We start from the raw sequence: 24,907 nt of genomic DNA, 5'->3' as shown, positions 1-24,907 counted from the left end.
TGTTTTTGATAAACCTAATATCTATTAACATAAACCTTAATAGAATAGAATAGAATAGAATTCAACTTTATTGTCATTGCACATGCACAGGTACAGGGCAACGAAATGCAGTTTGCATCCATCCAGAAGTGCTTTAGTGATATAGATATATTACAATATATATTAGCAATAATAACGCATGTTTCTTTTTTTCTTTATTTGATGGAGACAGCAAAAAAAAAAAAAAAAAAAAGTAATGCAATCACTATCCAACCACTGTTTTTCCTGGTCAGTTGGAGGTTGCCATCCTATTCTTACTGCACTGTGAAAAGAGACACTAGAAAGGACAGCAGCTGCGCAAATATAGCAGCAAATTTTTGTCCTCTGCTCCAAATTTTTACACCAGCTTTGGATTATACAAAATTCAAAAGTACCTTTGAATACACCTTACATTGAGCCTTGGCACAGCCCCTCAGTTGATCAACTATGAAAACCACAGCTTATATAGAAGACTATAAAACTAGCCACTGTGACGCCACCTAATGGTAAATGAAGCCTCCTGAAACCTTGAGCTGAATGTTCTCACGGCACCATCTTTGCTGTTTCAAACCAGACTGTGAATCCAAGCATGCTGCAAGCTCACTGGCTAACTTAATTAAAGAGTCATTAGCCTGTGATCGCACCCCGGATAACCATATTCCTAAGAGGTGGGTGGGGCTTAAGTGTTGTATCTGAAATATCTGAATATTCCCTCTCACTGACATCACAGTGGGGCAAGAGGAGAAAGATCAGCTTGAAACTGAGCATACAGAGCAGTCTGAAGTCTGGGCTTTTGGCTCATAATTCCTTGACTCTTCAGAAAATGTTTAATATAACAACAAATGTGGAAAAGCACAAAGCTCCACTTGGAATGAATAATATAACTTTTTCTTTCACGTGTTTTTTTTTTTACATGTTGCTTAAAAGTTGGAAAGTGCGCTTATCAGTTCCACCGGGGAATGCCGTATCACGCTGAGTGGTGCAACCCGCATCATACCTTACATCAAAAAAAAAGTGTAAAAACACGCAAACGGTGTGTCTTTTATGTGTGTCTGACATTTAAAAAACAAACAAATCACAAAGGACATCACAGGGAAATAAACAATGGTTTGAAACAAACTGATGAAGAAGAGAAGATGTAGATAAAAGGGCCAGAAAAAGACTAATAAATGGACTTGTTTAAAATCAGTCAAAACTGAGCAATCCTTATTGAGAGTTTTGTCATTTTTGGTTATAAAATAAATAAAAATGATCTGCATCCACATGGTCTGCAGGATTTCTTTCAAATTTCAGAAGAAAACTTCACAGTGTCATTACATTTATATATTTTCTCAGTAGTCATTTGTGCACGTTTTGCACTCTGTTGTAGTCTGCAGACACGTTCGTTTAATCAATTTAGAAACTTTTAAGACTGTTCTTATAATTTTTTGGGACAGAGCAGAGGCGAGGGAAGGAAATCTGTGGGTAAAAGCACGGGAATAACATTTAACCCTTTGTGGACCTCAGGAGGAGTACTGTAGAAGCCACATCAGAAGTTAAAGAGAGTTCTAGTTGTGTTCTTTATTAGCCTTGGCACTGTTCATTTAAAAAAAGGACTGCCTTATGCAGCTTAAAAGCAAACTAATCATACAATAGTCCAGGGCATCTCCTGCAGCACTGCACAGGATAATGTGATAAGCGATTCAATTTCAAGCAAAACGGGAGACACTCCTTTTTTCTACCGATGCGCTGAGTCTTCTGAGTCTTGGGCCAATAAATGCCACCACTGAACTGAGAAATGTGGGCTTAGGAAAATAAAGTAAAAAGCTTCCCTTTCATGAGCTCCCGAGAGTTTGGAGCAGAGCTGCCTCCTCTCTCTCCTTGCCCGGGGGCAGGCTATCATCTCTGGTGACACCAGAGGAAGGGCAGCCCCAACCCCGCCCCTGTCGGACCTGGAGATGTAAGGCCGCAGTGGAGAAGAGGCTCTGCTGCCGGCCTGGTCTCTCAGCTCCGGCTTCCTCTTTGATCACCAGCAGCCGACCTCCATGTCTCCACAACAAGGAGGAGGGCCAGATAACACGCTGCTGAGCCTGTAACCCCACCCTGCAGCCCTTGTTCTCTCCAAATATGAAAAAAGGGTTAATTGTATTTAACAATATGCTCTCTATCCTAACACCCCCCGTCTCCATCACCTCCACCCTCCCGTCCTTGATTAGAATTAGAATCACATCTGGCGCCATGTTCTGTCCCTCATTACTGCTGAATCTCATTACAACGGGCTCCCGTGGGAGGGACACGCTGGGTTTTTAAGCACACTTTTTGCTTTCTTTCTGCCTCTTGCTCATCTCATCTGCCTCGCCGCTTCTTCTCTTCTACGTTTACATTAGCGGAAGTCCTCATCTGAGAGAATGACTGAGCACCACCACCCTCCATCTCCTCCTCCCAGAGCTTGGAAATTGTTTTACAGTGCCAATTAAAGTAGGTATGTTGAGTTTCTTCCAGAGTATGTATTATTCAGAGTGTATTATTTGTTGCACTCAAAAAAAAAAAAAAAAAAAAAAAAAAAAAAAAGAGGAGAAGAAGAAAAAAACCCACTAAAATAGGACTTGCAGAGTAAGTTCCACTTACTTGCAATAAAAACTACACCAAAGGTTTGGAAATAGAGTCAACATGAGGAAAATGAGGGAGCTTATTTATGGCGCCCTGAAGTCCTACTGAATAATAAAAACCTCCACATATAACCACATTTTAAACTTTGTTTCTGAGCATCTCTGTCCAAAAACTGCTCTGAGCGGGAATTCGCTTTAGATGAGGGGTGGAAAATAAAGAAATGTGTAAAGTTTGACTCCAAAATGTTTTACCTCCGTAAAATATTAATTTAAAAGTTTAGAGGCAGGAAGCACACACTGCACACTTTGTAACTGGAGTGAAATAAGAGTTTCAACAAATATTCAAAGCGTTTTATTTGCTCTTTTAACATACCAATATAAAGTAATAAAAACATGAACAAAACATATAAAATTAAGAAAGAAAAAAGCAGTGATGTCTGACAAGATTGGACCCGGTGTCAGAGCGGCGAGCTCTGAAGGTCGCGGGGAAGCCCTGAGGTTTTAATGATCGTTTAGCTCTAGATCATCGGCGAGTCGCAGAGCGTGCAGGGTGCCTGCAGTATCTTCTTTATCCACTCTGGATCTGTGGGGAAACAAAACAACTTCTGTTTGTGCTCAAGATTACGAACAACAAATTCATTTAATGTGGTTATGTATATATTAATATCAGAGACTTTGAAGGGTGACAGGAGTACAATTTAAGCCCCCCCCCCAAAAAAAAATGGCCTCATTAAGCACTACGAGTATACAATTGAGCACAAAATAAGGGCATGTGCAAACTTACCACTGGATTCATTAAGTGTGCACACTGGCCAATTTGTTCTCACTGCCATGCATATGTTACATCCTCGTTCTACAAACACAGTCGTACTCTCATTATTTGCAATCTGCGTAGTGCCACACCCCTTTTCTCTATATAAGAAACACAAAAATCGATAATGTTCTTGTCCACTAAAGCAATAAAAGTGGGACAATCAATAGTGCACACCATTCCTAAGAAAAGGATGTGGCTAAATAATAAACATTTTTAGTAAGTAAGTATACAAGTGAAGTTTGAGCTGGAACAGCCGAGGTAATGTGTTGTGCCCTCGAGACACGAACTGTAGTTCAGACAAAGAAAGAAAAGGTTTGATATCAAAAGATGGGGAGAAGTAGGTGATGAGATACAATAAAAATGGACTGCAATGGAACGCAAACATATTTAATAATTGTGTAATAACCATTTTTATATGCTGAGCATTCAAAACTGGGGTATGATCACTATTGTTTGTGAACTCTACATTTTTATTTGTGTTTTGTTGAGTCTTCATTAGTGGTACTGGGAGGCCGGCCTATTCTAATACGTTATATAAAAGTACGCATACATTAAGCTGAAGCTTTATCCTGCACATTCACAGTTGTTATTCAGTGTCATTTACATTAATTAAAATACATTACAATTCATTGTTAGTGTGCATGTATAGTCTAATACTAAAGCACCAAAAAGAAAAATTCAGGTGAGAAAATATGGATGAAAAATTAACAAACTTAGCCCTAAACTTTTCACGACACACCACAATTAAGTGAGCCGCCCCTTGCACACACTGGTCTGACAAACTAAGCGCTTCCTGTAATGAGAGCATGCTTCTCTCCTGCTGCTTTCTACACGCAAGACAGGACAAGTGTAAGCGATGGTCAGTCTGCATTGTCTTCCAACATTTGTTAGAAGTAATGCGAAGGAAACGGCTTACTTTTCTAAAACATCTATAACATTTGTCAGAGTTTCTGACCACTGGTTAAACAAAAACATCTATGCTTGAGTAAATTAACCCGCAATGAATAAAACGGGTTAAAAATTGTATTTATCCCACTGTACAATACTGAAAAAACTAATTTTAACCTCATGTTTGCTATTGACGTAGAAGTATAGAACAGGGCTTTCTAATGAAGTATGTGAGAGATAAGAAATGACTAAATTAGGAAGTTTACTGTGAAAGTGCATTATCTCACACTCATCAGTGAGGCAGGACTTAGGGGAAAAGAAAATTCTTCTTTGTGATCCCAAAACACCCACGACTAAAGTTAGATCTCACAGACATGATGTGCAGTGGCTCAGCGGGGGAAACGGCCTCCTGTCTGCTGCACAGACTGTAGTGTCTCGGGCATATTCAAGATGGCAACATGGCTGGTTTGTTTATCTCTAATTATTTAATGCCATATATTTAATATTAATGTAGGTTTTTTTTGTCTTTTGCTGTCAGACATAGAGCTTCTAAATTGTTTTTAAGAATTTCATGTATAAAAGGGTTTTTATTCCAAACAGAAACTGCTGTGATAATAATAAAAATAGTGAAATAGGAACTATAAAGAAGGCAAACATCCTAAAGATGTTTTTAGACAAGTGGGGGGTGATGCTGATTTTGACAGATGCCACAACTGCACAGACCTGTCACTCATTAGCTCAGATAGGCTGGGATGACCAGCAGAGCTGCCCCTCAGGCAGGTTTGATAAAGACCTGAGATCATTTTTCCCCCTGCAGGACCACAGAGCCTGCTCTTTTCCCACTTCTGTGTTTATGTAGAATAATATATTTTTTTCTCATTTGTATCATTATTGAGCTTACCTCCACCCATTTATAGGCTATTATGATGATGTGTACATTACATGTCATAGAGACATGTACTGTAAAACCAATGCAGAGCAAAGATCTCTAACTTACAAATATATCCGAACATAAATATGTAAGAGGGTTTCCTACATTTAATGTGAAGCAAATCATACTTTCCCCAAATCCAATTAAAGAAACTGAAATACTGGATACAATGACCACAGACAGAAATCTTCTTAATCAGTTTGAGTAAATAGTAAACGTCTGATAATCAGATTACTTAGATGCAATAAACGTTCCACAGACTCACCGAGGCTTTCTGCGTTTCAGGCTTTTTAAGACCATTAAAAGAATGCAAATTATTACTGTAATGGTCAAAATATAAAGAAGGCATGAGGAACGTATGGTATGAGGAAAACAATTATAAAGATAACAATTATTTGTTAGCATACAGTACAATTCCCCTATGTTTAAGCAGTATATTTAAATCCTAAATTCTAATGTTACAATTGTGTACTGTAATGACTCCTTATCAGAATCGATGTAGAGCTCGTACCTAATGAGTGAGCAGCAGTCAGCAATGTCACTGTGGTCGGGACACCCCCAGACTGATACAGAAACCTTTGCTGGCTTGCCTGCACAGTCGACTGCGGGCTCGAGACAATACTTAAGGCTTTTGTAAACTTAATTCTTTCCTTTAGGACTTTTATGAGGAAACAGAATGCAATCATTATTTCAGATATAAAGGCAATCAGAAAACATGTTTACATGCATTATATAGTAATGATGTATGTAATGCATTCATCTCCTCTTTCATCCCGCAGCTCTGCTGTCACACCTGTGTTTCTGTTTACAGTCTGTTGTGAACAGGCTGATTAGAAATCCATCTAACTGTACACATGGCAGTGGAAATCAGCTTTCCACTGCCAACAGGTTTTTCTAATCCAGGTTATCGTTTACTTAAGAAATCAGGACTAACGTGTCTCCTCCTCACTGGAACCTCGGATAGTTTTGTTTTTTTCTCCCCTGAGTATCAAAGTATTAACCCCTTCAGTAATTCACAAGCACAAGCAAAAAGAAAAAAAGTAGTCACCCGTTCTGTTAATTGCATTGTTGCACGTGCATGTCAGTGCACATTTCTACCCTCCTACTGAGCTGACCGACCTTAAAGAAGTCATGCAAAGATCACTTACTCCCGCTCCAGCATTCAGAATTCCCCAGCTACACATTTCAAGTCCTAGCCGAGAAAGTGACAAGACTGAGCTTTGTGACCAGTAACTCAACTCTTGCCTTATAAGAAAATACAAAAGCACAGTGGCTAGAAAGAAAGAAAAGACGCTGTGCTAATTTCTGCAATCAGTCACAGTTAATAAGTATTATGTTTGTGTGGCTCAGTCATCCAACATGTCGAGCATTGATCCGAGCGGCAGAGGCTGATGTTGAAGGTGACAGGAGGAGACGGCTGATCGAGAGCGCGACTGTGAAATGGAGGTGGAGGGAGATGGAAAGTGGCGCTTACCCTCAGGCTCTGGCAGTCTGGCGATGCTATCCAGCAGGAGGCACCGTCTGAACGTCAGCGTCTGGCAGGCCTGGTATGACAACGCACACCTGGAGGAGACCGAAAGAAATACATTAGAGAGCTGGCTGCCAGGGACAGTCTCACACACACACACACACACACACACATACGCATTATAAAAGTAGAGCAGAAACAGTGCTGAGGTGCAGCTGACGGGCACAGATTTCCCCTCAGTGCCCACCAGAGGCACCACGTTCAAGCTAGAGAGCAGGCAGGAGAAATGTTTGACAGACGATATTTATGAGACGATGAGAGTGCTGCATGGGTAAATATCAGAAGGAAGGAGCCTTGATTACTGCTCCGAGAAGATAAATAAACCGTCAAAGAAGGCGTTCGGCATTGAGATTCAATTCATGTCCCAACGCTCAGGCTCAGCTGTGGCATCTGAACCAACGGTGCACCTACTCATCCTGTCAGGCTAAAGCTAAGAAAAACAACCATCCTTAGACGTTTTAAGTTTCTAAAGTTGTTCAAGAATTTTGTGCGTACCTGAGCCACATGTGTCCATTTTTACACATGGTTTGTTTGTGGTCTGTGAAGGGCAGCACATCCTGACACAGGCTGCAGCGCTCCGAGAACGTCTGCTTGTTCATCTTATTCTTGATGTGGCCAATCAGGACCTGAAGGACAAAGCATGCAGGACCAAAGGGTCTGAATTAAAGCAACCAATGCAAGCATTCCCAACTTGTATAGCGGAGGCAAAGAAGTCTTCTTCCACTGCAGCCTTACATCTAACAAGCATCCCCCTCCTACATATTTGCCAGACTTGCATGTTTCAGATAAACAAAACCTGAGTAAATACAAAAGTTAGAAAATTTCCAAACCCTCTTGGAAAAAGTAGCCCCCTAAACTTACCTGGTTGCGCCACCCTTGACAACCATTGTAACTGCAATCAAACATTTGCAATAACTGGTAATGGGCTGGTTTCAGTCATTATGCAAATGTACAGTTTATAAAATTGAGGAAACCTGCAGTCAGCTGAGGCTACATCCACACTAGCCCGGATAGATTTGAAAACGGCGTTTTTGTCTGAAAACGCTCCGCGTCCACACTAGCGTTTTCAGTCGTTTTCACAGAGTTGCGCGTCCACATTGAAACGGCCGAAAACGCTTACGTTCCAGTACTGCGCATGCGTGAAACACAAGACGATTTGGCCTGCCTCATTTCTGTCTGCCGTTTATTTACTTTCCGGCTCTTTCAAACGTCGCGGCAAAACGTCGAGGAAACGCACAGAGTTTTTTTTAATGGACTAACAATGAGGTGGAGTTGTTGCTGCATCAATCTTTGGAAATTTACTTACCTGGATGATTGAGAATGCATCACGACGAAAACTGGTAATGAGTTTAGTGAATTCTTAGCCAACTATTCTTTGTAATCAACCCGCACTGAAGGGTTTTCAAGCTAGGGTGGCCTGTTTATGGGCGTGCCAAAGCACCTCAATTGGATTTAGGTGCTTGGATTGGATTTTCTGGGTCATGAAGCAACAACAGAAGTAATTGGGGTCTGCAGTTCTTTAGATGCTGTTCTAGGTTCTTTTGTGACTTCCTGGATGAGTCTTTGATGAAATGTTTTAGTAGGCCGGCCACTCCTGGGAAGGTTTACTACTGTTCCAAATTTTCCTCATTTGTGGATCATTGCTCTCCCCGTGGTTCACTGGAGTCCCCAAAGCCTAAGAAATGGTTTTGTAACACTGTCCAGAGTGATAGATGTCATTGAATTTGTTTCTATAATCTACAGGTTCTTTTCAAATGATCACGTAAAAACTCTGTCCTTTGACTACTACTAACATTTTTTAAATGATCTGAAACATTTAAGCTTTTCAAATACTTTTTACAGCGCTGTATTCAGGAAAACCAAACCAAAAGAACGTGCAGTGGTGTCTTAAGTAGAAAAAAATAACACGCGAGTCATTACCTCTGATGCTCTGTCGTTGGTGTCTTTAGAGAGATACTCCACCAGGCCACAGGTGGGTATGCTAATGTTCTCTGCTAGCCAGGTATTGAGGTACACCACCCCTAACACCTTCTTCATGTTTTCTCTCATCAAGTGAGTCTCTACGGTGTTCATCCAAGCCTGTACCTCTGCCCTTTGCTCCTCCTGATTTTCCTCCTTCTCCAGTTTTTCTCCTCCGGGCTCACCTTCCTCTTTCACAGCACCTTCTTTGTCTTCTCCATCCTCCTCTTCCGCATCTCTTATGAACACCTTGCTTCCCTCTTTTGCAGGTTTCCAGTTGTTTTCTGTGTTAGGTGACTGCAGTGACTGGTGAAGTATTCGCACCAAAAAGAGCTTGAACCGCCACAAGTAAGGAGAGTCCGCTTCCCGGATCTTTTGATCGAGCTCATCCTGCAGTGATGCAGGGATGGACTTGTTTTTCAAAATCTGCCACCTCACCAGGTCGAGCAGGTCGGCCATTTTATACAAGTTCTGCGTAGGAGACCTGAGCAACAACGCTGCTGCGGCTTCTGGAGTTTTTAAGGTCACAAAGTGAACCTGGTAAGTCCTGTTAACTGGATGATAGCCATCAACCATACCTTGCGTGCTGACAAGTGCAATATATGCTCCGTTGCGGCTCACTGCAATCCCGTGTATCCTCCTCCCCGTGAGGTTCTCTGGTCGCATCATTTCCTCCTGCTTAAATATTAAAGTGCTCTCTGTAAAAGTTGGCGTCAGCTTTTTAATCCACCCGTCTGTGGAACAAGTGTACACCGCGACACCTTGTTGACTGACCGCCAGGGAGACTACAGGAAGGGAGTGCAGCCCAGCCACGTGAGAGTTGTGTACATTTAGTCCAGCTGGGGAAATCACAAGTAAACACCAAAAGACGTAGCAGCCACGTGATGCGACGATGAGGCTGCAGCTGGATTTATGTATCGGGTGGATCATCGGGACACATTTGAGGTTTTCAACAGCGATTTCATCGCACTCCTTCCACAGGATGACGGGGTGTCGGAGGGTGAAGTACCCCTTCACTCCCGACAGGCTGACTGGCATGATCTTGACGGGTCCCACCTCACTGCCGACAATCAGGCCGCTCATGCGACGATCTGCGTTTTCATACTCCCACCACGCTAAGTCACTTGGTCTGGTCACGCCTGATTCGATGGTGTCATAAAACGTGACATCTGCCCCGTCTGTAAAAGGCAACACAAACTTCCACAAGACGAGGTCACCGTTTTCCATCAAGACAGCGAGGAGGACCATCTCTAAGTCTACGCCCGTGTTGTCCGGCTGAACCTGTTTAATCGTGTAAATACTCGACCACTCCATTCTCAGTGGCGTCTGCATACGGAAACGCCGCTGCAGCTCGTCAAAGTCCTGTAAGTTAGTCTGCGGCAGCTTGTCATCCTTTCTGGCATAATTCCGCTCTTTTAGCCTCTCGCTGTACTTTTTAGTAAGATCAACTAGCGTGTTCCACTCAAGACGCTTGTGGCTGTTATGAATGGTAAGTCTGTGGTCAAGCGTTAGGCAAGCGAGCAAGCAGCGTCCACTCGAGTCACAACCCAACGGAGACCAGCTGGCGTACTTTATTCCTTTGTGCACGCCTACTGATGGGTTGATCACGCTGTCAGCCAAAAATGCTTGCCTTACTGTGGGATCTGGATGTGTAGCGAACTTCACCATTGCTTCAGACAGCTCTACTGATGGCCCCACCTTAAAAGGCAAAAACAACATATATTTAAGGATTATAAAGTCAAGTTTGTTCTTAATTTCATGTGCAGAAATGTTTTATTTGATAAACCACCAACACTTCATCTGAAAAGCTGTGTGTTTACACTACTGCCATTTTTGGTGCTTTGACCAAATGTGAGGACTGAGGGTGGATCAGCAGAGTGGACATCCAATGAGCATACCCTGGATAATCCCGCTGACTCCAAAAATGTCCATAATTGCCTAAATTAATTTGATGTTTTAATCCCCATGACTTGACCCATGAAATCAAACAGCAAAGTATTAACTTGGGTCAGAAAAGTAAGGCACAAGAGGGCTGATTTTCCCATAGATTCCCATACAAATATTATACACACGTGTTGCCCCTGCTGGCCATTGAAAATAAGGCCGGTTTAAAGCACTTTTGTATTGGCTTTACTATGATATTTTATATCATCAAGCCAACATGCCCCAGCCCTTCCTGTTTTGTTTTCTTACAGGTTGTCTCAGCTTGGGGGGGCCACTGTAACGACACCCTGCTACAGGCAGAAAACTGGTTCTTTATGCCAGACTTGCTCAGGCTACAAGGAACGTGCCATATCATAGCATCTGCTATAACGCAGATATAAAATTTTCACGTGATATAAAAGCATTATATCTTGGTGTCAGTGACATAGGGATGGCACATGTTTACATTCCTATGCACCTACAACAACAGCACAAGAGCCACATCATCAGCCTCTGATGATGATAAGATAAGATAAGATAAGATAAGATAAGATAACCTTTATTAGTCCCACACGTGGGAAATTTGTTTTGTCACAGCAGGAAGTGGACAGTGCAAAAGTTATGAGGCAAAAATTAGAATACAGATTAAATACAGAAAAAAAGGAGCAACTTCAACAACATCCAAAAGAGCTGAATACTTTGCAAAATATGCAAGAAAACTATGCAGCTACAACTCAAGACCTACCACAAAGTCCTTAGAAATGTTGCAATATTGCAAAGATTTACAGAGAAGCACCATATAAACAGTATTTTTGAAAACTATTCAAAAAGTGTGCATTTATCTCACATATAAATGCACTTATATATATATCATTTTTCTATGTGCACATCTGAATGTTAGTATGCACTGCTAGATGTTAAAAAAGCATTAGAAGCACTACATATAATTAGCTGTAATGATCTCTTTTTAGCAATCATTTATTTCTTCTGTTAAGCAACAAAATCATCATCAGGTTTTAGCTTAATAAGTGGTATTTCCACAGAAAAGGCTAAAACTGTTACCAAAGCACTGATGATCCATTTTCTGTGAATCATCTAATGAAATAACCACCTAATTATTGCTGCTCTACAGCGAGTAGAGCTGGGCGATATGAGATTTTTTCATATCACGATTAGGGCTGCCACAAACGATTATTTTGATAGTCGACTAGTCACCGATTATTTATGCGATTAGTCGACTAATCAGATCATCATCCACTGGACGTAAAACTACAGCTTATTGCACCAGCAGCATCTGCTCTTATATAACTATCATTAGCTTACAGCTTTAAGCTTTTAAGGTGCTAACTAAAAATAAAGACAAGATGATAGTTTATTCAATTTTAATGAAATTTGCAGATTGTTTTGGTAAAGTTTAATAAACTCCTTGCTATCTAAAATATAACAGGACACCGGAGTATATTCTCCAGCATCTCACACTTCTGATAATCAGCTGTCTGCTTGACGTTTATTCAGATGTGTAAAAACTATAACTTTAATCTCAGCCAAACCGATTTACTCAGGAACAAATAAAATACTAAAAAAAAAAAAAAAAGCCAAACAACAACATTTTTAATTTATCTAAGTGACTCATATATATTTAACCTGAGTCGCGAAAGACGGCGGTGGGTTTGAAAACAATTTGCCGGGAGTCCGGTGTTCTCACGGCGCTAGTGACCTAGCCCCCGGCTAGCTATCGAGCTAGTGGGTAACAGACGTCTCCGAAAACGTCGGAGCGCTTTTGAAAATATGTGGTGTCCTGATAAACTGAGCCGATATTTGAGGTTTACACAGCTACATTCTCGCCTGAAAATATGTTAAACGTTTATTTTGTGACCCAGAAAGAATAATAAGAGTAATATTAAAACTAACTAGCTACCGCCATTGTTGGAAACTAAGCTGGGCCGCGCTATGAATTCTGGGACACAGCTGCTTCTTCTTCTTCGGGGTTTAACGGCAGCTGGCATCCTTGTACATGCAGTGCTGCCATCTTCTGTTTCAGTCCGTTATTACACTCTTAAATCCTGCTATTATTCCTGCGTCTTTTGCGATCTTACAAAGCTTCAAACGACACGTCGACTATTAAATCAGTCGTCGACGATTTTGATAGTCGACGTAATCGTGACTAGTCGACAAATCGTGGCAGCCCTAATCACGATATGTTTTTTTCATTTCAGGCGATAACGATATCTATCACGATATAAGTCAAATAACTATATTTGTAAGATTTAAATGTGCCGTTGCTCACAAGTAAAATGTGAAATAATCAGCAGCTTGTTTTAATTTAAATATTTATTTCCCATAATAAGTTCAACAGGGTAGATGTACTTAAGGAACATGAGACTTTTTCAGATAAATAAAGGCAAATATTGCAAACTACACAAAAGGCAGCCGCTAAAGCGTTTAAGTTTCAAAATAGAACAAACGAAACAGACTAAATTGTCAATTCCACTTAGAAACAAAATATTAATTCTAAAAATAAATCTCAGTTTGTTTTACAGAAGAACAGACAAAACTGACTAACTTTTGTCAATATCAAATAAACTGAGAACTAAAAGGAAATTCTCAATCTCTCCTTGTTGTATAGCTTAGCTTTTCAAACAGTTTTAACAGTTACTTTAGTCTGACAAAAGCCGAATGACGAATTAGCGCTTCCAGTCAGAGACTGAGGCTACGTCCACACGTACACGGGTATTTTTGAAAACGGAGATTTTCCGTTTTCGTTTTAAAAATAATCCCGTCCACACATAAAGGCAGAAATGAAGGAAAACGCTGCTATGAACATGCCAAAGCAGCAGGTGGCGCTAGATTCCTAACCGTGCAGAAATGTTGGCCAATCAGAAGTCTAGAAGCCTCGGTGGGAAAAAGTAAACAAAGCTGGGGCATAGAAGCAGAACCGAGTCGTATGTGTGGACGGACAGAAAAATGTGTGTATATGTAAGCATTTAAACACTGCAGAGAGTAGAATTAACAGTAACAGTATTGTAGAAATTCATTTCACCGAAACAATAACGTGGCGCACAGTGTGACGCATGCACCAGTTTATTGTATTTCCAGACTTGCTTTCGGCACAATTTACAGTGCACGCTACTCTGTTTTTTGTCAGACTTGAAATAGCCGAAATACCTTCACACTACGGAACTTCTATGGCTCTTCCGTTCGACAATCTCTCCGGCATTGGAACCATCATCTCTTTTCTCTTCGGTCACGCTCGGTAGATTTTTCTAGTCGGCACACTCATTTCCTCCATTACGCGCTGGCTCCATTACCCGCTGGCTGCTTCCCAAACAAACACACGTGCGGCTTGGCACTTGTGCTGTATGTAACAAGTCACACGACGTGACGCTGCGGCTGTGATTGGTTCGGCTCTGCGCTACTTAATTTGGATTGGCTGACCTTTTTTTTTTTTTTTTTTTTTTTTAAGAGGACAAGAGCGGCGAGGTCTATCGCGATAGCTTAATTTCTCTATCGAGTAAAAGTTATATCGCGATACATATCGTTATCGTTCTATCGCCCAGCTCTAACAGCGAGTAAAACCTAGAAAAAGTTTTATGTCAACAAACTGGACAAACAGGATAGACGCAGTATAACCAAACAGACTGCAATGAATAAATTAGAGATATCTAAGTTTTGTTATCTCATTTTTTAATGCAGGATCATTTTAGGTAAATGGTGAACATCATGGCCCAGCTTCACCACAGAAAACAGCCTCCTGGGTGGCTGTACTATTATACAGACAATATCATGGCCTCTAAAAAAAACCAAGCCATGCTTTGTGAGCCACAGTCTACAGCTCCCAGCTCAGTACCTCCCATTAAAAAGCAGTTATTCATATCAGCCATTGACAGCTGGAAACCAACTTTGCCTGTCTGCCACCGTGCCTAGTGGATTATAAAATTCAGCTAGGTCCAACAATGTATCTGCCAAGTGGATTTTTGGACTGGAGACGAAACCTAAAAGCACTCATGTTTATACACAAGAGCAGCTGCGAAGAGACAAATTTACCACAACAAAATTGTTTCTCTCGTTTTTTTGTTTGTTTAAAATCAGCATTTGTATTCTATTACTTTGATTATCTTCCCTGCGCTTTAGTAAATAATGAAAATACAGAAACATTCACCACTGCCAAACTAATAGCCAAACTAATAGCACAAAAGTGCTTGGCTCCCTTTCTGAGACATGTGTACACAATTTGTTTAATGAGAAAACAAACATCAACACCGTTACAGGAGTAACACATATCAGTTTGTGATCACCTATTTATATGTTATTTATTTACTGAAGCAATGACTTTAATAATTTGTGAGCAGTGATCATGCTCTGAAAGGTCTTGCACAAAGCTAATGGGTCAATAAGTTGAACACACAATGCAAACAATTGGGAATGTGTTACAAGCCATTTTTGTGCTTCAGGCCTGTAATGTGACGAAAGTGCATACTTCATACACCATCATTTAAAGGGGTTTCACAAAAATACTGCATCAACTGTTTAGAGTACAGCCATTTTTAAGCACTGTTGCCCAAATCGCAGTTTCATGTCACTGGCAAGCAGTTTCATGGCCAGGGGAGACCTGTTCCTTTGTTATTTCATAACAAATTAAGCAAATCGAGGATATGGAGTTCTGCTGTTCAGAGGTGCCCATGCAAGTTAAAGAAAGCATTACTAGGTTGAAAAACAAAACAAACGTAGCAGAGACACACACACAAAAAAAAACTTCAGCAGTGGCCAAATCCAAATCAGTAACCTGGTGCATTCTTAAAAAGAAAAAATGCACTGCCCAACTCAGAAACAAAAAGACCAAAGATGACATCATGAAGTTCAAGACGACAAAATTAATTCCAAGGTCTAGAAAAACCAGCACTTAGCTGAGTCAAGAACATTCGCTTGCCATTGTGAAAGTCTAAAATCAAGAGACGCCTTCATGAATGCAAACACAAAGGGTTTAATACAGGGTGCAAACCACAAAAACCTATGGGCCCAACTGTATGTAAAGCTCTGATCACAAGAGGAGACATGAGGGAGACTGAGGGAAGAACCTAAGAGTTTATTTATTTCCCACATTCATTTATGAATATGAAGCAATGTTTGAAAATCTCGTTTAGAAACAACATTAAACAGCTGATTTAGTCTACCTTGATTAGTAGACATAAGTGGACAGATGTGAGCTAGTTAGCTGTACCCTACATGACAGGAAGAGTACCGTAGTTACATGGTGGAAAAGCAGGGCCTTAAACAGCTGGTTAAAAGGCTCAACCGAAGATAAAACATCCCAGCAAGAAAACATTTTTTTTCTGTTTTATGATGTGACAATATTGCAAAACTCCTGAAGAGTTTCAAGGCTAGTTGCTCTTAAGGTCAACTGTTTAGCAGTTATACTCTTTCTTTTGTTCCTCGGTTAATGAATGACTGTCTTGCAGTGTATTTAGTATAGCTATAAGAGTAGCTATTAACCTTGGTTAACATGGTTTGAGGCAGTTATAGTTAACTCTTCCTGTTTTCCTTTATATCCATATATACAGTGGCTTGCAAAAGTATTCGGCCCCCTTGAACTTTCCCACATTTTGTCACATTACAGCCACAAACATGAATCAATTTTATTGGAATTCCACGTGAAAGACCAACACAAAGTGGTGTACACGTGAGAAGTGGAACGAAATTCATACATGATTCCAAACATGTTTTACAAATAAATAACTGCAAAGTGGGGTGTGCGTAATTATTCAGCCCCTTTGGTCTGAGTGCAGTCAGTTGCCCATAGACATTGCCTGATGAGTGCTAATGACTAAATAGAGTGCACCTGTGTGTAATCTAGTGTCAGTACAAATACAGCTGCTCTGTGACGGCCTCAGAGGTTGTCCAAGAGAATATTGGGAGCAACAACACCATGAAGTCCAAAGAACACACCAGACAGGTCAGAGATAAAATTATTGAGAAATTTAAAGCAGGCTTAGGCTACAAAAAGATTTCCCAAGCCTTGAACATCCCACGGAGCACTGTTCAAGCCATCATTCAGAAATGGAAGGAGTATGGCACAACTGTAAACCTACCAAGACAAGGCCGTCCACCTAAACTCACAGGCCGAACAAGGAGAGCGCTGATCAGAAATGCAGCCAAGAGGCCCATGGTGACTCTGGACGAGCTGCAGAGATCTACAGCTCAGGTGGGGGAATCTGTCCATAGGACAACTACTAGTCGTGCACTGCATAAAGTTGGCCTTTATGGAAGAGTGGCAAGAAGAAAGCCATTGTTAACAGAAAACCATGAGAAGTCCCGTTTGCAGTTTGCAACAAGCCATGTGGGGGACACAGCAAACATGTGGAAGAAGGTGCTCTGGTCAGATGAGACCAAAATGGAACTTTTTGGCCAAAATGCAAAACGCTATGTGTGGCGGAAAACTAACACTGCACATCACTCTGAACACACCATCCCCACTGTTAAATATGGTGGTGGCAGCATCATGCTCTGGGGGTGCTTCTCTTCAGCAGGGACAGGGAAGCTGGTCAGAGTTTATGGGAAGATGGATGGAGCCAAATACAGGGCAATCTTGGAAGAAAACCTCTTGGAGTCTGCAAAAGATTTGAGAGGTTCAGCTTCCAGCAGGACAACGACCCTAAACATAAAGCCAGGGCAACAATGGAATGGTTTAAAAAAAAAAAAAGTCTGGAATCATGTATGAATTTCGTTCCACTTCTCACGTGTACACCACTTTGTATCGGTCTTTCACGTGGAATTCCAATAAAATTGATTCATGTTTGTGGCTGTAATGTGACAAAATGTGGAAAAGTTCAAGGGGGCCGAATACTTTTGCAAGCCACTGTATCTATCCCCTGCACATGCCTAAACCTTTCAGTATGACTTTGCTAAGCTACGAACCGCACAGTTTGATGGATTGTCGGAGCATTACGGCTAACGTAGGCAGGAGCCTCGCGGAGTGATCTGTACTGCGCTTCGATATAATATTACCGTGTTGTGCGTGTATGACGTCTTTTTAAGTTTTGTGGATATTATACAAGGTTATGCTGAGGATATGTCGGCCAATTTCCACTAGGTTTGGTTAAACTGTCAGCAAGGAATTTGCATTTCCACTGTTAATTTTTATATAAATTTAATGCACATAAAAAAAAAAAACAGCTGCTTGTTTAAGTGAAAATACATTGATGGGTTTTGTTTTTTTGCACTAATAAAGTTGTGGAGTTGTAAAGTATTTTGTCTAGTGTCAATTATATCGTCAATTATATTGTTATCGCAAATTTTCAAATGTATATCGTGATAAATATTTTTGGTCATATTGCCCTGCTCTACACCAGTCTCCCTCTCACTCGCACATGTATTATGTCTTTCCTCTTTGCTCCACAGTATACCTCCACCTCTCCAGGCTCTCTTCCACCTGCTCTTTACTCTCGCAATGTCATTGCAAACATCACAGTCCACGGAGATTCCTGACTGACATTATCAATCAATCTGTCCATCACCGCTGCAAACAAGAAGGGGCTCTGAGCAGATCCCTCGTGCATGTCCTGCACCACCCCCACATACTTCTCTGCTACTCCGGACTTCCTCATGCAGCACCACAGTTCCCCACTCTGTACTCCTACGTTTTCAAACAAAAACTAAACTAGCCCAAACTAAACTGAAATTTAAAAAATAAATAAGTAAAATAAAGGTGAGCTTCCCGCAGAAGAAGTTATTGTTTCCCAATCAAAACAGTGGAGCACGTGACTTGTAAACACCACATCAGCTCAGTAAGCTAAAGCTACAGAGCTGCATGGGTTCTGATATTTCCCTCTTATAACGTGTTGGTGTTAGCAGGTAACAGGCGACTGTATGCGGTCGCTTACCCGCAGTTTGTATTCCTCGGCTGGGACGGGGATTGAAGTCCTGTGCAGCGTTAGGTCCTGTTTGTTGTTGTGGACGTCGCACACCAGCTCCATCACCGCCAGGGAACTGGAGGTGCACACAGCCAGGCGGTGGTCCTGCGACCACGAGAGAGGCTGGAGTCCGCTGACCGGGGCAATGAGAGGAACGACGGGCTCCCGCTTGACCGACACATCCTCCGCTTCTGGTTCAGTCTTAATGACTACGTTTTTGGGCAGGGTGTGCACCGAATCACAGGTACTGGCAGCCGCCATGTTTTCTGGGCGGCGGAAGTGACGTCAGACAAGCGCGGGAGGAGAAAAGTGAGGAGCTTCCTCCGCCGATTATAAAATTGACTTTTATCAAGTCATTTAGCACACATAATAATAATGAAATAAATAATAAAATAATAAGAATAAAAAAATATTAAAAAGAAAAATTCAGCAACATTAACATCAAGTGACAAAATAACCGAAACACTACATTTCACTGTAAAGAAAAGGTATGGATTGTCTAAGAAACATACCTTTCCATAATGCTTTAAAACACTGCTAATAAATTAAAGCATCAAAAATGCTTTTATATGATTTTTATATGCATGCTTTTTATTATTTGCAATTCACAAGAAAATGTTCATTAATCCCTTTCATATTTTGCCACATTGTGCTTAATTATAAATAAAAGTCAACTGTCTGGCTTGTACAGTTAGTAATATTTTTTTTAAGCTCAAGTGAAAATGTAATTGCTTAAAAAGGGAGTAAAAGGGACTCTTGCTGCAAAGTAAAGACATGTTATTGGGTGCAAGCTGTGACCTATCATGTTATACCAGATCAATACATGTTATTAAACTTACACAGGGAGCTTTCTTTGACCATGATACACTTAATCTCTGCTAAGGCTGTAAGAATCTTTGACTTGAAGGCATTAAGAGGGCTCAAGAATTGCAAAATTGTCTCTTACTTGTCCAATACACATTCACTGGCCACTTTCTTAGGTATATCTGTTCAACTGCTTGTGAACACAAAAATCAGTACATTTAAGCACGTAGACACGGTCAAGATGACCTGGAAGTTCAAACTGACATCAAAATTTTTAAAAAGTTCATTTACTTTGAGTGAGACATGGTTGTTGGTGCCTGAAAAGCTAGTCTGAGTATTTCAGAAACTGCTGATCTGTTGGGATTTTTCTATACAAACATTTTGGAGAATGCTCAAAATAAAAAGAGAGACTATCCAGTGAGCTGAAGTTCTCTGGGTGAAAATGTATTATTGATGTCAGAGGTCAGAAAGGACAGACAGCTTTGAGCTGACAGGAAACAGTAAAGCAACTCAAAACCCATCTAAATATCTTCAGTCATATTTAGACAATACACAGACTTACATTAAGATGATGTATGCTAAACAGGCTGAGCTTCTTATTACAGTATCAAGCAACAAAAAATAAATAAAAATGTTGCCTCAGAGCAGATACAGCTTCATCTAAAACAGATGTGAAACCGCAGCAAAACTATATGTAAAAGATTGCAAATTTTGATTTTTAACCTTGTCAAAACTAAATAAATAAATAATAGCAGTGTAGTGATAGCTGGCATGCTGTCACCACATCTTCAGTACCACTGTAACAACGCTTTATAAGGAATATTTAAATTTCTAATCTGGATATATTTTTGTCTGTTCTGTGTAGATTCGCTGTTGCCTCGCAGCCTTGGGCAGTTTGTCAGGACTTGAACTAATTCGATTAGATTAGATGAAACTTTAATGATCTCCATGGGGAAATTTTGTCATGTGTGTGACACATTCATTCAAAAAGGGTATGTTGAAATAGCGCTGGCACTCCACAGTGACATATTCATTCAGCTAGCCCGAGCACTGACAGGCACGGCATTAGTCACTTCATTTGTCTGCGTGTGGTGATTTGTCACCAGGAGAGATCATTAATGGCCATTAATTAATAAAAATATGAAACCTGTCCCTTTCTTGGTTGATGGCTCAGGTATGTATCAGCACGCCGTGTGTGATGAGTCCCTGGCCACTCCTGGACCAGTCAAAGGTCAAGCTGCTGCAATCGGATGCAGAGCTGGATAGTCCCAGACAGACAGACAGTAATTTGTTACAGCCCCTCACATGAAAGCTTCTCTCGCAGTAGCTGCCTGACTCTCAGCAAGATGACAGCAGGATTTCAACAGACAGAGTTATTTGTCACAAAACAAATCGTTACAAATCTGTGAGACAAATACAGAATAGCGCGCCCACCATGTTTTAATCTCTCATTTTTCTGTCTTTTGTTTCGATAATCGAAATGAATAAATGAACGGGGACCATGATATGTTTCATTCTTAATGAAGCGTGTAGTGAATGAATATTTTACACACCTGCTGTGTGTCTTTGGTGGGTTTTGACTGGGGACCCAGTCCCAGCCCTCGATGTATGAATGTTGGATTAAACATTCATCAAATGCTGTCACAAAAACTTTATCCGCTCCTGTCAACCACATATAAGGATGGAAACATTGCCAAGCACAGGCCAAAGAAGCCCAGCCATGATTTGAACCTAAGCCTCTGCTTCACTCGTTGTGTGGTGGTGGAATTATTTAGGCTGCTCTGGACCCATGTCTTAAGGTATATAGGTTAGGTAGTGTGGGTTTAAGGATATGGATGGGTCAGCTCAGGTCAATCCTCTGCATCTCTAATATCCACCTGCTGTCTTGTTATTGCCTGCAGGTTTCTCCCCGGCCTTTCAACCCTCAGTAGATCACATCCTCTGCTGTTTGCTGGCTCAGAGTGTCAGTGGAGCTGCTTACATGTATCTTGCGAAGAGGCCCGCAGGGACATTTTGATGCATGGTTCATCATACATGTTTTAATCATTCAGTCTTTCAGACACCTCCCTGGAGGAGGCTGCTGCAGCACGTTACCAAGCACACACAATTAGTGATATAATCATGATGATGATAATGAAATGTATTTAGAGCATGTCAGTTCGGGGAGACATTAGCAGGATTGTAGCCCCAGAAAAGCCTCAACGCTGGGGCTCCTGGCGCTCTCTCTCTCTCTCTCTCTCTCTCTCTCTCTCTCTCTCTCTCTCTCTCTCTCGAGACTGGCAGAGCCCGGCAGGTTGCCACGTCACAGATTAGCAGTCATAGCGGTCGACCTGGCACTCTTTCTGCGCTGTCAACTGCGAAAGCCTCACCTGACAGGTGTTGTTCCCAATCAGTGCTCCTCTGCTGCCCTCCTTACTGTCCTTGGGGCAAGAAGGGATGAGGAAGTCTCTTTTCGACACTTTATGCACCCTGACAGCCTCTTTTTAGCAATGTGGGCCTTCATATACCAAAAAAAGCAAGAGCAAATCCCCCCCTTACTGAAAAACCATTGATATCATATCAGTGGCATCAGTAGAAAACACAGTGGTGCCCTTTTATTTAGCTCCCCTCAGGGATGCTCAGTCTTTTGTTAAAGGTCAAGGCGATAGGATTTCAGCATCAGAGGTTTCAGTGCATGAGCAATTGTACAGGCTGTGAACTGTTTTAACCAACCCCGAACAAAACAGTGATGATAGTAATAATAATACCAGATGGCCAAATTCTTTCTTCTTTAAAGTAAAGAAATGATATGTAGGTCTCTGGCAAACCAAACATATAAAGGTTGTGAATGCATGAAATAAGAATTTGGTGTCTTTTGAATCTCTTACTTAGTCCAGTTTAAAATGATGCCTGTAGGGGTGTAATTCAAGTGGGGTTTTTTTTACTTAAAAGTATTCTTAATTAATTTCATTATTTTTAAGATTATCATTTTCAAAGCAGAGATACGTAAAGGAGCTTATGATAAGTATCACTGTTTAGCTTGCAGTGTAACTGTAGAAGAGGCCCTAACTGCTGATGCAGAAAAGATACCCCAAACCACGACTCTGCCTCCTCCAAATGGACTTCTCACACTTTGGACACATTTCTCTAATTTTCTTAACATATCTAATATAATAAAAATCAAATTAACACAAGGCGGCTGCATGCATGACACTGGATGCTAGGTGGCTCCTGGCTAAATATTGAGAGGACTGTCATTTTAAAATTTGAATCGTTTAAGAACTGGAAAAACTACACTCTCTTACAATTGCTTCAAGGGTCATTCTGTCAGTCTTTACCTTTAAAACAACCACGAGCTCGCCATCTTTCAAAGTGATTGATATTAGTTTTAGGGCAAAAAGGAAATTACGACCAAGTGCAAGGCTTCCATCTGTGAAGTGTCCCAAAGAGTTCATTTAAAAGCTTCTAATTTGAGGGTTAAAAAAATAATTGTGATGTGCAATATTTGCAGTTTTGATATTCCCCTCAGCTTGACCCCCCAGTTGATGTTAGGATAATTTTAAATTATCCTAACATCAAATTAAGATCAAATTCAGGATAATGTAAGTTGTTGTCTAATTTTGAGTAATTTTGAATTGTAGTTTTCACTAGTTTTTAATCTATTAACTGATATTAGAGAGAAACCCAAGCTATTTAAAAGAAAAAATGTTGCAGTTATACTTTGAACTAACATTTTATTTGCTGGTGAACATATAAAATGCTGCACACATATGTATATAAAGTACTGCAGGTTTTGTAGTATGCCTTCTGTGCATTGCTGCACGCTGTGTAAATGATGCATGGCTCAGACTTTCCTGACTAAATTATGAGAGGACGTATTGATCCAAGCACTACCTTAAAGCAGTACCTAGCAAGAGTTGCCATCATTTCAATAAGAAGAAATGAGATGTGGGCCAAATTTGCAGGTTAGATTTGAGAATCATCTGTTAATGTCTTGTGATAGCCTCTGACATTGCTAAGCCATTTGTTCTGAAAAAACCTCCCTGAGAAGTCCTCATATAAGAATTATTAGGTTATATAGGGGGAGGTTTGGTCTGAAGTCACTTTTGTCAGTTAAACCACATTTTAATATTTATTTGGTTCTAAAGTTTTTCTTTTCTTTGACTTCATACTTGATTGGATTGGATTGAAATGTACTTATTTACTTATTATGTAGCATTCCCACAATAAGTAAAATGCTTTGGACAGTCAGTAGACGATGCACTTTTTCGACTGGCTGAAAGCATTTAGAAAAAATAATGCATATGCAGGTTTTTGTTACCTAGGTATTCTACATGCTGTCTTCTAGCCAAAGGTTTGAAGAAGAAGGGGTAAAGCTAAAGGCTATGGCTCGACTCGGTGGGTAAGTAGCTACCTAGCTAGCTTAATTGCTGCCTATGCTAAGCATCTGATCAGACTTGCTTTTTCTTGAACTTTTTTTTTCTGAAGAAAAATTACACGTGTCAATATTACAAACTCCATGATAGCTGATTTAATTCTGAGGCTTTGGCCTTAGGCTTTCATCTTATTATACTGTGAAGACTCTATTGAACACATGCAGAACAATGCCTTCTGTGTTTTCTATTAAACCCAAACAATGTTTTATTGGCTTTATATTGTCCACAGATATATCTTTATTGGCATGTTTTGACTTTGTGCAGAGGAGGAAAGCAAGGAGTAATTTAGAAATGATCACTTACAGTAATGTGAAAAACATTGAAACAGTCCTGTAAAAAACATCTAAACACAACCCATGATTCAACAGCTTGTAGAACCAACTTTAACAGAAATAACACGGACCGACTGTTTTCTTTATGACTTCTCTCACATCATCACAGAGGAATTTTAGCTCACTTTACTTTACAACATTGCCTCAGTTCTTTGAGATCTGTGGGTATTCATTTATGCACAGCTCATTTAAGGTCCCAACACATGATTTCTGGACTTGCCAGACTGAGCCATTGCAACACCTAGACTCTTTTAGTTTTTTTAGTCAGTCTGATGTAGATTTGATTAAGACAGACAGGCTCACATTCGACTTTCAAATGACTTGGTATACAGAGGAGTTCATGTTTGACTCAAAGTGACAAGGTCCTGTGGCTGTAAAACAAGCCTAGTCTCTGTGGACTGTGATGTTTGCAGATGGCATTGTGATCTGTAGTGAGACTAGGTGGAGTGGAAGAGACCCTGAAGAGGTGGAGGTATGCTATAGAGAGAAGAGGAATGAAAGTCAGCAGAAGAAAGACAGACTACGTGTGTGTGTGTGTGTGTGTGTGTGTGTGTGTGTGTGTGTGTGTGTGTGTGTGTGTGTGTGTGAGAGAGAGAGAGAGAGAGAGAGAGAGAGAGAGAGGTGTAACAGTGAAGCTGCAAGGAGCAGAGGTGGTGGATAACTTTAATTAAATAGGGTTAACCATCCAGAGCAACAGCAGTGCACAAGAGATATGAAGAAGAGAGTGCAGACAGGGTGGAGTGGGTGGAGATGATTTTCAGGGGTGATTTGCAAGAGAAAGATAGCAGCAAGAGTGAAAG

General features: G+C 40.7%; 1 protein-coding gene across 2 annotated transcripts; it reads right to left on the bottom strand.

Annotated features, from left to right (window-relative positions):
• Positions 1–2,934: 2,934 nt before the first annotated feature.
• Positions 2,935–18,826, bottom strand: gtf3c4 (general transcription factor IIIC, polypeptide 4). 2 transcript variants are annotated; one of them, XM_080861697.1, is made up of 5 exons: positions 13,815–13,969; positions 8,688–10,424; positions 7,263–7,393; positions 6,714–6,802; positions 2,935–3,189 (listed from the first exon to the last, which is right to left on the bottom strand). In XM_080861697.1, exons 2-5 carry the CDS (start codon positions 10,392–10,394, stop codon positions 3,125–3,127), a joined length of 1,992 nt encoding a protein of 663 aa, XP_080717823.1. In that variant the 5' UTR covers positions 10,395–10,424; positions 13,815–13,969; the 3' UTR covers positions 2,935–3,124. The 2 variants fall into 2 exon arrangements, with proteins under 2 accessions (XP_080717823.1, XP_080717822.1); XM_080861696.1 differs by lacking the exon at positions 13,815–13,969 and adding an exon at positions 18,527–18,826 and having other exon boundaries at positions 2,936–3,189.
• Positions 18,827–24,907: the final 6,081 nt, after the last annotated feature.

This window comes from Rhamphochromis sp. 'chilingali' (assembly GCF_963969265.1).
Source record: "Rhamphochromis sp. 'chilingali' genome assembly, chromosome: 2".
NCBI classification, from domain to species: Eukaryota; Metazoa; Chordata; class Actinopteri; order Cichliformes; family Cichlidae; genus Rhamphochromis; species Rhamphochromis sp. 'chilingali'.
This window is presented reverse-complemented; position numbering and strand designations above follow the sequence as displayed.